General features: G+C 48.6%; 1 protein-coding gene across 7 annotated transcripts in view; it reads right to left on the reverse strand.

Moving 5' to 3' along the window:
* Positions 1–3,407: 3,407 nt before the first annotated feature.
* HPSE2 (heparanase 2 (inactive)) overlaps positions 3,408–13,410 on the reverse strand; it is a 716,285-nt gene continuing 706,282 nt past the window's right edge. For 3 of the 7 annotated variants that reach the window (XM_061403062.1, XM_061403065.1, XM_061403064.1), the window contains exon 12: positions 3,408–5,951. In XM_061403062.1, coding sequence (XP_061259046.1) covers positions 5,786–5,951 — 166 coding nt within the window. In that variant the 3' untranslated portion in view covers positions 3,408–5,785. The remainder of the gene's footprint in view (positions 5,952–13,410) is intronic. The other 4 variants (XR_009733773.1, XR_009733772.1, XR_009733771.1 and 1 more) reach the window with 4 other exon arrangements.

Consider the following 13,410-nt stretch of genomic DNA (forward strand, 5'->3'; position numbering starts at 1 on the left):
CATCCTTATGAGCTAATCACTTCCCAGAGGCCCTTCCTCCAAGTACTATCATGTTGGGGATTAGATTTCAGCCTGTGAATTCTAGAGGGACATTGACATTCAACCAGTCTATAGGAACAAAACATAATTGTTGTGGGGAAGTGGCTGCCCAGCCAGGGACTTCATTTTCTAGACCCCCATTCAATGGGACTATGTGACTGACTTATGACCTAAAGAACCAAGGGGGAGGAATTTATGCCAGGTGAGACCCCCCATAATGCTCTCATATGATCTGCATACTCTCTTTCCCTGACTTCCAACTGCATACTGATGCCATAGCGACCTTGGAGGCCAAGTGCTGAAGATGACAGAGAGCCTACATCGGTCTGGATCCCTAAAGGACTACAGAGAAGAGAAACACTGTCCACTTTATCCATCACCACCAACTAAACTTTATGTGATTTATTAGCAAGAAATAAACTTTAATTGTGTTAAGACTTTGACAGGTTAGGGTTTACCTGTGTGCAGCTAACAGTTACTTTAACATAGTCAATGACATCTAATTTGAATAATAAAATTGAATTTCCACTTGGAGTGCTTGAAGCAATACTTATGGGGGAGAAAGTAGAGGAAGAAGGTAGCACGCCATGAAACCAAAGATCCCCAGCATATCTGAGTTCATCAGCAATCAGGCTTCAGGTCAAGGTGTGGTGTGGACAATGGTGGCCTCCCTTTCCCCACAGAACACCCTGTGAAGAAAGTTAGAGTAGTCACATTTTGTTACTTACAAACATTACCTCAAAATATAAACTGCCTTGGGGAATCAAACTCTCTGCCATTACTAGGCTCATATAAACCTTAATATAATCTGTTCCCTGGAAGAAAATATTAACCCCTCTTCAAATCCCCTGCACAGAGAACATTTCCCTGGGAGGTGTTCCTGCACTTATTTTGTTACTTCCAGATGAATAAAACTAAGACTTCTTTTTGCTTCTTCCAAAAGTATAATTTACTATATAACATTTACAAGTAGAAAAGCACATGAGAATATATTCATGACTAGTAATTGGAAAATAACGAGCATGACGTGGTCTGTACAGAAGGCCCTTTTCTCTGCTGGATGCGCAGGACAGTGGGATGTACTCTTGAGCCAGTCCTGTGGAACTTGGTCAGCTCCTCCCTAATGCTTCCTGGGCTCCTGGGGCTACTCTGATGTTTAGAAGAAAGTGGATGCCAAAGCAGCTGGTTTGGTGTATTTTGGCCTTTTTTTTGTTTGTTTTACAGTGATATTTGCAAATACTACCCCGAGGGCCATAGTTACTGGATTTATTATTTAGTCTGGGAAGGTGAAGAGAGACTTCCAAAGCTCTGGGTGGTAGGAGAGGAGGAGCAGTGCTCAGGGGCAGTGCCTGTGTAGGTGCTGACTAGCTCTGCCACTTACCTCCACGACTTCAGGATACCAAGTCATCACCTGCCGTGGGTAGTAGTGGCAGAAGTGGCCCTTTAAATTGCTCTCCAGAAAAGACAGAGAGGAGCACATCGGGAGGGCCAAGGTGAGCCTGGATTCAAAATTCTACATCCAAGGTTGGTCACACCTCAACTCACCACTCAGCAGAGCTGCTGGTCAGGTCCTCCAGGCCCCGAGATCGACTCTCCTGGGTGAAGGCACCACCAGTGTTCCGTGTGGACACACAAAGGACCTTAAGAGAGCTAGCTGTGGGCAGCAGAGAAAAAAAAAACTTCCTTTTGAGAGGAAGCTGGCCACAGCCAGTCCAGCAAGAGTGAGCAGAGTACCATGAGAGCAGAATTGGGGCTCTGACCAGTCGCCACTCTGGTCCTTCCAAACACTCTAACTAGTCCCCACCACCAGGAGTGGGCAGAGCAGTTACAGAAACTGCTAGTGGAACTCAGAGGAGGGGTTTTAACACTCTTGGGCTTTATAATAACTGTCTCTGTTTGAGTATTCCTTACCATCTTGTAATTCTGGTGCTTCTTAAGACCGTGTGAACTATTCTACAATCAAAACGTAATTCCCTTTCAGTACAATGGATTTCCCTGGGCTCTGGACAGGGGATAGAGTGGCTGGCAGAGGTGAGGCTGTGGAACTGGATAGAAGGTAGTGGAAAAGAGCAGTGGTGCTGAGGTTGGAGAAAGGGACATGTTTATGCCTCTTCTTCCCTTACCTTCTCCAAGACACAGCTCTATTATTTTTGCTTGCTCTGTTGATTCAAAATTTTAGAGTCTTTCTGTGTCCCAGTGTTTCTATGGTCTGAGTGACCCACTTGGTTCACCTTGGCTTTTGCAGAGATGAAACACTTTCCGTTTTGTTTTCAGATGTGAAGCTGCTCTCACTGCGTCTCCAAAGTGAATCCTGCAGAGGCATCCACCCCACATACAGGGGCCTTGGGTGCAGGTAGCAGAGTGAACGTGCAGCTGCTGGGCTGGCCCGGCCCCCATGGCCGCTCAGCAGTTCACAGGCCTGCGGGGTCCTCCCCACTGCTGAGGGTCCTTGCTATTGAGAGCCAGAGTCGGGGAGGCCTCTCAGGCAGAACCTGCTGACACCCTCTGCCATGTTGGAGGGTGCAGGGCTGGGGCTCATCTGCCCAAGGACTGCTTTCACGGGGAGGGGCTAGGGCTACAGATGGTGAGTGTGCCTCGGGAATGGTGGTTCTGGGGGTCCTGGGCACATGCTCACTGGAGCGCAGGTCTGGTGTTCTCCAGCTTGTCTCCAGCTGGAGATAACATTAATATCGCACACTTGCAGCTTTTTCAGGGCACTAGAAGAATTGAGACTTTCTCTTCAAGGAACAATGAGAATTTGTTCTGAGCCTTTGTGATAAGAAAGGAGAAAGAAAATCATTCCTAGAGGCAGGAGAGGGGTGGAAAATCATCTCAGCAAAAGGCACAAACTTCTCTTTATACATTATTATGCTTTCAAATAAGCATTTGTGCAAGCCCATTCTTTGGTTTAAAATAAAATGGGTCTTAAGTCTTAAAAGAATATCTTGGCCATGTCTTGTTTGGGGAGGATAAAAATGATGGGAGGAAGCTGGTAGATGAGCTTTTTTGTCCTCCGGCCCAGCCTGGCAAGCTGGGTGCAAGCTGTCACGTGCAGGGTGATGCTGAGTTCTGCCACAATCCGTCTTTTGCAGTGAGTGTAGTAGGAAAATCCCTAGTTAGGAGGATCCCCAGTGATTTAGTAATTACCCCTCACTCCCAGATGAGAAAGCCAGGACAGATGCCCCGCACTAAAATCCCTATGGAATGTGATGTCATAGTGAGTTTCTTGCTATATTTTGAACTATGCAAATACTTCTTCCAGGAGGCAGTTGCAAAGTTAGAATTGCAGGACTCCAAAGATAAACTCTGTTGATTCCCTCCTCCCTTTTTATTAATTAAAAAAGAAGAAAAAAAAAACCAAACCAAAATTTAGGAGCAATATTTAATATATAAAGACAAAAGAAGCAGAGACTGCCTATATCCTGCAACATTTAGAGTCTTAGTGAAAAGTCAACACTTATTTACAGAAGGTGTGTCTGAGTGGAGCTTCAGAGGTTCTGGCTGTACTGATTTGTGGAACCTATGAAAAAGGAAAGAGGTAAGTCTGTGAATCAGGCAGCCACTGAGCTGGGTGCTTAAATGAACAGGCTCTGGACTGTTCTGAGCTTAGCAACCCATTCCCTGGGTGACCCTGGGCAGTTACAGGCCCACTCCAGGCCTCACAGGAAAAATGGAGATATGAATAGTATCTCCCTGAAGGGCTGCTATGTTAGGAAAGCAAACTAGCTCAGGGCTGGCCCACAGGGACCTCTGGTCACTCCTGTTATCATGAGGGCTTGCAGCTGCACCTGCGCCAGTATGTATTCCAGAAAAGACTTTGATATTTGCACCGAGTTTTTTAAATTGGGGGAAACAACCTCTTTGTCTCTTACTCCTCTTTTCCTTTTTCTTCTTCGCTTTTCTTGGCTGCTTCTTCCCTGCCTTTCTACCCCCAGTGTTGACACTTCTCTCTCTCCTGCTCCCACATCTGAAGCATCAGTGGGCTGCACTGAGCCACCACTGACCGGGTCCAGCCTGGTCCTCGGTCTCCCCTTTCCCACTTCACACCTCCTGGTGCTGTTGCTCCTTACCTAATAATAAGCTTGTTGAAACTGACTCCACTCCTTCTACCAATTTCCAGCTCTCCACGCTGAGAGTCTGCTCCCTCCTCTCTTGTCTAATCTTCCTTATCATTCACTCTGAAGGCTTGGCCCTGCTCTTTAACTCTTCTTCAGGCAGTCTCTGCGGCCTCTGGCCTCAGCCACCGTGCCCCCTCCTTAATTGCTATCCTTCCACATCAGCAGTTGTGTCTCTCTCTATTGGAATCCTATGACATTGTCTAATACCTCCTCTTTAAAAAAAGAAATCCTGTGTCATTTATCCTGCAAAAGAAAATCACATCCACAGAAAAGAAAGTCATTTCAGTTGTAACTTGTTTGCAAAGACCCACACAAACTTCTTGAATCATACAGAAGGTCTTCGTCGTGAAATTTAAACCACTCCACTCCCCACTGCCCAACCCAGAGGGTCTTCCATCTCCTGTTCTTCAACAGTTTCCCCACGAGACCTCAGCCTCCAGATCGCCCTTCCCCAACGTGGTGAACTGAGTGTTTTTCTGTGCTCAAATAAGCTGGTCTGGGAGAGCATGGATCTGGTCATCTTTTATGAGCACATTAGTCTTCTGCCTAATATAAGCTATTGAGAGCACTCAGCTACTTGGGAAGCAGCAGAAAGTTGTTAGATTCAGTTGTGTCTTACAGCTCTGATGACCTTTGATTTGTACCTTTTTTAAAGATGGTTTTGGTCAACCAAACCATTAAGGGCTTACCCTATCAAGCCCTTAATATTCTCTCAAAGTTGAGATAGGTCTATTTTCTTGGTTCAGCTGGGGTGTGTATGTGTGTCTGTGTGTCTGTGTTTGGTGGTTGGGTGTGCTTTCTCTAAAACTCTCCCTTGCAGCCACGTGACAGATGATGATTGCTTTCTCTGGTGCCTAATACATTGCTCTCCACTCAGTGAATACTGTTACCTGACTCCCGTCCCAACCCTGGGGGAATCTGGATTCACAAAGGAATAGAACCTTCTTACAAAATCTGGAGTATGATTGCAATTTTACTTTAGAAGCACCCGCTTCCCAGAGGAATAGCTAGTGATTGATGCCACTGTCAGAAACCCAGATGCACACACTCATACATCAGCCAGGAAATTACATAAACAGCTCGCCCAGCAGGCCAGCACTGACTCACCCACTTGCTCCCCTATGGGAGGAGAGGTGATATGAAACCCAAGGCAACAGCAGGGAACAGACAAAGGAAAGGAGTTAGGCGGGACTGGGCTCTCAAAGGTCCACAGGGGTTTTTCCTTCCTCATCTTCTGCCGAGGGCAGCAGCCACAGGCCAAGGTCTGTAGTTACTCTGCTACGCGAGCAGGATTGTGGGGAGTTGTATCTGTCCTGGGCACGCACCGTCAGCTCGTTCTCATGGTGCGTGGACAAGGCTGCAGACAGCTTCACACACATGCATTCGTGCTAACACAGGTGCGGGGGACGTCCACTTCTTCCCTTAGGGTGGGAGTGACCTACTTAGGCTAAGCTCATGCTAGGGTATTTGTCTCTTTGGAGAGCATGTCAGTGTTGATTCCAGCAGGATGGGCTGGCAGAGACTGGTTGGTTGCTCAGAAGATGCCTGAAAAAATACTGATACCATTAGGGCAGAAGAGTGGAAAGTAGTCTGGCAGGCCTGCTGGTGACTCGTGAGTGTAAGGGGATTTATCGGTAGCGGCAGGCCAAAGCGTTGACGTTCTTGACCACATAAAAGCCCATGGTGACTGGAGGCATGACCAATGTCCGGCCGGCCCGCAGGGGGCGGGGCTTCAGTTCTGGGAGGGTCCCATCGTCCACCATCACTAGGGGCTGGCCGTTCAGCTGCACTGACCTACAGTGAGAAGAAACAGCATGGGACTTGTTATTGCCTTGAAAGGAAGCCATGGCAGCAGAGCCTGGGCAGCCTCAGCTTGCCCCTGTCCGCTGACCGTGCCCAGACAGTGACCACTCACTGACACCAGCTCTGCCCAGCCTTTCAGCTGGTGCTTCACTCAAACAATGCACGTGAACATCCCAGCAATGCTCTGAGGAAGAAATGGTCCTGGTCCCATTCTCCCTAGTGTGGTTAAGTGACTTGCCCAAGGCTATACATCTTGTAGTCCTGGGAGCCAGGATTTAAACACAGGTAAATGGCACCCCACTCCAGTGTTCTTGCCTGGAGAATCCCAGGGATGGGGGAGCCTGGTGGGCTGCAGTCCATGGGGTCGCTGAGGGTCGGACACGACTGAGCGACTTCACTTTCACGTTTCACTTTCATGCATTGGAGAAGGAAATGGCAACCTACTCCAGTGTTCTTGCCTGGAGAATCCCAGGGACCGGGGAGCCTGGTGGGCTGCCGTCTCTGGGGTTGCACAGAGTTGGACACAACTGAAGCGACTTAGCAGCAGCAGCAGCAGTCCAGTTCCAGAGACGCATCATTTATTCAGACAAATAAAAAGTCTCTGAGGCAGAAGCAGAAGTGTCTGATGCCTATTGTTTTAAAACCATAATAGCAGTCCAGTTGGTGGTGTTGAAGAAGACTCTTGAGAGTTCCTTGGACTGCAAGGAGATCCAACCAGTCCATCCTAAAAGAAATCAGTCCTGAATATTCATTGGAAGGACTGATGCTGAAGCTGAAACTCCAATACTTTGGCCACCTGATGCAAAGAGCTGACTCATTTGAAGCAACCCTGATGCTGGGAAAGATTGAAGGCGGGAGGAGAAGGGGATGACAGAATATGAGATGGTTGGATGGCATCACCGACTCAATGGACGTGAGTTTGAATAAACTCCGGGAGTTGGTGATGGACAGGGAAGCCTGGCATGCTGCATGCAGTCCACGGGGTCACAAAAAGTCAGACACGACTGAGCAACTGAACTGAACTGAACTGGACTCTTGTACCTGAAGAGTGGAATAACACACAGGCTGAAGACGGCTCCAGAAGTTCCTATATAACTGCATCTTCATTAGTTTATTTGAGAGATGAGAGAACTGACATCGTGTCACTTGTCCCCGGCAGTTCTAAAGGAGGACAGTGACTACGTAACCACCTACCTTCCTCTAATCTGAGCACGAGTTTCCATGTCTAATATTTAAAGGATGTTTCCATTTTAGGGACACCATGAAGTAAGTGATAAAGCAGGCACCTGTGACCCCAGTTCACCTATCCTGTTTGCTTTTATCCCTCCTGTGTACCAGCCATCTTCAGCCCTGAGAAGGACTTAGACAGCAAAGGGAAATGGCTCATCACCTGTCTGGGGTCTGTGGTACAGAATCCAGACAAGCTCCCAGCTGTTTCTGATGTGACTTGGGAAGCCACGCACCCAGAATGAAGCTCAGCTCTTTGGGTAAGTAGAAAAGGCCAGAACCAGGCCACTAGCTGTAAATAACGGCTGCAAGGGACTTTTGGAAAATCAGCATGACAGTGTCGACTGTCTTTGGGCCTCGCCCAGCCTCCAGTGGGGTGACACTGCAGTGGTATCATCTGAGCTGCCAAGAGAATAAAACTGTTAGAAACTGATAAGAGGTCTTGGTTTCGCATCCCTTCTGTGCTCTGAATGACAGATGGGTTTAGAGATTCATGATCAGACCCCCTGCTCAGCAGAGCCGTGAACTCCTTGAGGTACATGAAATATAAATTGCTCCAGGGAGAGCGGGGCAGAGTGGCAGCTCCAGGCCCAGCCTGACATGGACCAGTTCCGGCCTGGTCCAGATCTGAAGGGCCTGGGGCAGCCCCCCTCTCTTGTTGGTATGACTGAGGAATGCATGAACAAGCAAGGGTCTCCTGCATGGAGAGCCAGGCCTGCCTCTGGAAGATGCAGAGGTATAAGAATCGGGATCTAAAGAGCAGTGTTGACCTCCTCAGAATGCGAGAACTTTTTATAACCGTCTCTGGTGGAGACAGCATATTCTTCACTGTCTGAGCCACCAGGGATATTGGTTGGTTAAAAAGGTGACTCAGGTGTAAGCAGAACCGGGGAGTATGACCAAGATTCTGGACTGATCTCTAACTCCAGGAGCCGGCCACTGACTTCCTAGATGGCGGTTGCAAAGCTCTTCATCACACTTCCTGCGGTTTTGCATCTGTGAGAAGACAGGCGATATGGGCTGTAGAACGAATTGAAATGAAATATAAATGTCAAAGTGCTTTGAAAGCATAGTGAGCCATTACGTGGGAGACAGTGTTTTCTGTTGTTATTCATGGTCATGCCGGGTAGGTGAACTTTTTGGTCCTTGTACTGTGACACGGCGAGTTTCACGGCTCCTCTCCTGAAACTGTCTTCCCTCGGCTCTCATGGTAGCGGTCTGTCTGTCTGCGTGTCTCCCTCTTCCTGTTTCTCTCCTTCATTTTTGCATGCCATTTCCTTTTCAGGGGGACTATTCCCTTACACCTGCCTCTCAGATGCTGGGACTCCTGGTGCTTGGTCCTTGGACCTCTCTGCTTTCCATACGACACACTCCCACTGGATGCTGTTACCCACACACAGGACTTGGATTACTATCTGCATGCTGCTGCTCCCCAAATCTGTATCTGAAGCCTGCATCTTTCTTCTGATTTACATACCTCTGCTTAACTGTCCCAAAGGAACTTCAAAAGTCATTGTGTCCAAAATCAAGATCTCCTCGAATCTCTGACTTTTTAATCTCTGGGCTGGTTCTACCATCTGTCGGATTACCTAAGCCAGAAACCTGGGAGTCATCTGGGTCTTCTCCTCCAGGTCCCAGGTATGGAGGTTGCTGCACGCTTGCTCAGTTGCTAAGTTGTGTTTGACTCTTTGCAGCCTTATGAACTATAACCCACCAGGTTCCTCTGTCCATGGAATTTTCCAGGCAAGAACACTGGAGCCTGTTGCCATCTCCTCCTCCAGGGGATCTTCCCAACCCAGGGATCAAACCCATGTCACCTGTGTCTCTAGCATTGCAGGAGGATTCTTTACCACTGAGCCACCTGGGAAGTTGCTAAATCCAACCAATTCTACCTTTTAATATTTTTCAAATCTGCTTCTTCCTCTTTCTTCATTGCTATTATTTAGTTCAGAACGTCCCCATGACCTGTCTCTGGCCCCTGGCCTTGCCTTCATCCCCCATGCCAGCCACATTGCTGAGAGAGCCATCTGTGGCTGTCCATGCTTCAAACTCTCCAACAACGCCATCCCTTCCCTTAATCCGGATGATGAAGCCAAGCTCTGGGCACCTCCCCAGTCTCAGATGCTGCCCCTGCCCCTTACTCCAGGGCTAACTGTAGATCACAGACCTCTGGAGGTGGGTTTGGGGTGAGCTGGCAGTCACTGTAAGGACATCATCAGTGTATGAATGAACAGACTGTTCCTGATGAAAAACAGTTAAGCTTTGTACATAAACGAGGTAGATCTTTCTCAAATGAAAATGTCAGTAGATCCTGTTGGGATTAAAATACATGAGTTCATTTAAAAGAACAGTAAATATTTTTCAAATGCAAATACCTGTAGACACTGCTGGGATAAGAGATGAGTTCATTTAAAACTGTTGTAAAATTCCTAATAGGTATTTTGGGAAGAAGGGGGCATCATGTGCTTTTATCAAGCTGGAGATTTTTAAAGGGACAATTACTATAATGTGGGAGGGCCATCGACATCTGTTGACATCACAAAGGATTCCCAGAACTCGAGGGTGCATTTTGCCCCTGCGTGATCCGGGTCATCGTGTGTGGTACTCCCTCCACCTGGAGCACAGTCAATCTTCCTCCTCCGTGGGACAACTGTTCTGGGTCCCTGCCGAGCCTGCTCTTTTGTTGTCCCCTCTGGGGAAGCTTCTCTGAGCCCTGGGTCAGCAGCCCTGACTATGGGCTCTCTTGTTCCCCAAACTTCCCTCTAACCACCTCACTGAATGGTAGGACTTGGCCCTGTGCCCCTCACTGGGCTGCGAGCTTGGTGAGGAAAGGAATGGTGCCTTTCACCCTGAATACTCAGGTTCTTGGCATAGAATTGGGGTGAAATATTTTCTGAACGAGTGAATGGACTTTTGATGCCCTTTCACATTATTTCTGGTATTCCTGGGCTGAGTTTCTCCATGTCTAAAGAGGCTCCCTGGACGTTCGCTGAGTGTCTTTACAGATTTCATTAATGTACCAATTACTCTCGCTCTCAGTGGCCCTGGAGATGTTAGATAAGACCTGAATTATCGCTGATTTTCACAGTCACTCACTAGGTACCTTATCCCAATCAGACACAGACCATTGATCATCGCTAGAGTTTTTCATCTTAAAAAAGATCTATATGACCATCTCTTAGCTAAGCCAACATGAGCTGATTTTGTGAGACTTTAAGTCCTCACATGTCCTTATCTACAAAGTTCCTTTATTATGATGATGGACAGTATGCTATACCACCTCCATTCTATTTTTCCTGTTTATGTTTTTATTGTAATATTTATCCTATTACCCAGTTAAGTCATATCACACTAAATATCACAATTATCTTTCACTTCTATGCACTGAACAATTTGCAAACATATCACGTGAATGATAAAAACCACTGATTATTGAGCACTGTCTATGCCAAAGGCGAGATGCTGTGATTTACTCTATTGCGTGAAGTCCTCACAACTACCAGCCGAGGCAGGTGTTAGCACCCCTGCAGACGGAGACATCGACGTTTAGAGGGATCTAAGACTCACCCAAGTCGTGCAGCCGTTCAGCGGTGGAGCTGAGACGTGCCTGCAGCATTATACCTCCCTTGTGACTGCTAAAGAGCCCGGTGAGGTACATAGGCAAGTATTATTATTATTATTTTAACTTCACTATTGAGATGAGGTCAGACAGGTTAGGTGGCCTGGGCAAGGTCACACAGCTAATAGCTGGCTAAGCTTAGTCTTGGGTTCAGGCCTCTTGACACCTGTTTCTATTATTTGTGTTGTTCCCCAATTCCACATGGCACTCACTAGGATCATGTTTCTTTCTTTTAAAACCTTTCTTATCATATTTTCATCACATTCTGGGACCTCTTTCCCAGCCTGTGACTTTTCAAACCAGATGCTAAATGATCCAGCCTACGTGGAGCTATTTTTCTTAATTCCCTAGCTGCTGAGGGCTTTTAAATTATCCAAATATTAGGACAACTGTGCTGTTTTTTTTTTCTTAAATCACCATCTGTTTTTTCAAAGTCTGAGTTGCTTTGCAATTCCTAAACTTGTTTTCTTTACACTGCATGCTATTTGAAATGGGATTCCAGGTCTCAATTTGGATTCAAGCCCTCTGCTCCCTGGGTCTCTGTGGGATCCCCCTGGCTGGGTCACCATCCACCCCCCACCACCTGTCTACAATCTCTGGTCTCATTAAGGTTCTTGCTAGCTGTGGACACTGAAGTAAGCTTTCAGCTCTTCTGATGTCTCAGGGAAGCAACTCTAGTGAGCATGCTCTTTGCCAGTCTTGAAGATAATTTGTTGGTCTGGCTCTGGGTGGATTTTTGTGGGGACAGAGGCAAGGGAAGCCTGTGTATTATTGGGAGCAGCCTGGGGAGCTAGTGACAGGTTTCTGCTGGCATATCTGGGGCCTTGAATGGGAGGTGAAAGGTCTCAGAGATAACTAGTTCCATCTCCACCACTTTGAGAAAGTGATCTGCCTTCTGTGAACTTAGGTTTCTCTGTCTGTAAGACAGACTAGGTGAACCCTAAGATTCTTTCTGGTTCCTATACTTTTCAGGTGGGTTGCCCACAGTCTAATAGCTAGCTTGAAGCAGTGTTTAAAGCCAAATTCAGTGATCCTGCACAGGTAGAAATCTGATTATGACGTTCACCTGTCTAAATGTTCAGTAACTTCCTGCTGGTCTTAGAACATTTTCCAAGGGCCTTGGGAGACCCCATAAGCAAGGCCTTAGAGGCTCCCCGAGCTCCTGCCCACTGAAGCTCCCCACTCCCCACTACCTCCTTTCATTCTGTGTTAAGCTTCGTCCAGTCACAAACTCTCTACTCTCAGGGCTTTTGTACATGTCATTTTGCCTGGAACTTTCTCTGTACTCCCTCCCTGCTTCCGGCTTCCTTTTCTTTACTAATTCCTACCTGTCTTTCAGGTCAGGTGCCCGCAAAGTACTCCCGATCACCTAGCACTTCTCTGTCTCTGCGCTCATCACAGTATCCGGCTTGCTGATTGCCTGTCAGCCTCTCCCCTAGTTAGGAAGACCCTGTGTCGGTCCTGCTCATCCTGCGCTCTCCCGTCCACCAACTCACACCGCAGGTGCTCAGTAAAAGAAGGCCTGGATGTAAATATGTGGGTAGATAAATCACAATCTGGAAGGAAAAGACACTAGGGTGGGAGGACAGAGACTTGAGTTACAGTTCACATTCTGAGCATGACACGTGAAGGTCTAGCAATGTCACAGTTGGCTCTGGTTTGGGGTTTCTAGATTGTTCAGGGAGAGAAGGAGGGAAAGATGGAATAGGGAGCAGAAGAGAGGGAGGAAGGAGAAGAGAAAGCAGAAGGTGTAAGAATCTGAGTCGTGGTGGGGACACTGGAGGGCATAACCCTTACAACCTCCTAGTTCTAGCGCCAGCGGGCTCGCCCGCATGCCACTAGAGGGCGCTCTTGCTCTTCACAACGGTGCCGAGAGCCCGCACGGCGGCTCCCAGGCAGCGGAGCTCCTGCCTCTGCCCTTCCAGCCCGCTCTCCAGTCCCGGGGAGCCCCGGAGACGGGCCCGGCGCTTGGCCTCTTGGCGCTACAAACCTCAGGATCAGTCCAATCCCGGCAAAAACTTCGCTGCGGTCCATTAACCGCCTCCCACCCCCCCCCCCCAGCGCCGCCATGTGGCTAATATTAAGGAACCATGCGAAATCCGCAGCGATTCCTGCCGGGGGAGCGGCTTCCTCGCCGGCGTGCAGGGAGGGGCCCGCGCTCGTGCGGGGCTCGCGGCGCCCCGCTCTCCAACCCCGGTCCTGGCGCCCCGCCCTCCCGCCGGCAGCACCTGTGTGCGCTTTACAGGCCCCCCGAGGTCCCGCTGCCCCTGGAGGCCCCCTCGCTGAGTTAGGAAGCTGGTGTGTGCAGCTGCCCTGCCCTTTTCCAGGTCAGGGGCAGGTTAGAGCCGGGAGGAAGCCCGGCCGGGTTTGAGGACAGAGGGGCCTTGCTCCGCTCCGTTCCCCTGCTTCTCCGGGAGAGGCTGTGCATCTGGAGTAGCTTAGACAGGAGGGAGGTTCCTTTGAAATGGCCGTGAGAGACTACCCGCTGAGGAGGACTGCTCACAAGTGGCTGCAGCAGCCTCGTGTCTCCTGGTCCCCACTTGCCCAGCTGGAGCAAAGGCGGTAGGATGCTCATGACCCTCTGAGAGAGCTGCTACTCCTCAG

Source organism: Bos javanicus, chromosome 26 (assembly GCF_032452875.1).
Source record: "Bos javanicus breed banteng chromosome 26, ARS-OSU_banteng_1.0, whole genome shotgun sequence".
Classification (NCBI taxonomy): domain Eukaryota; kingdom Metazoa; phylum Chordata; class Mammalia; order Artiodactyla; family Bovidae; genus Bos; species Bos javanicus.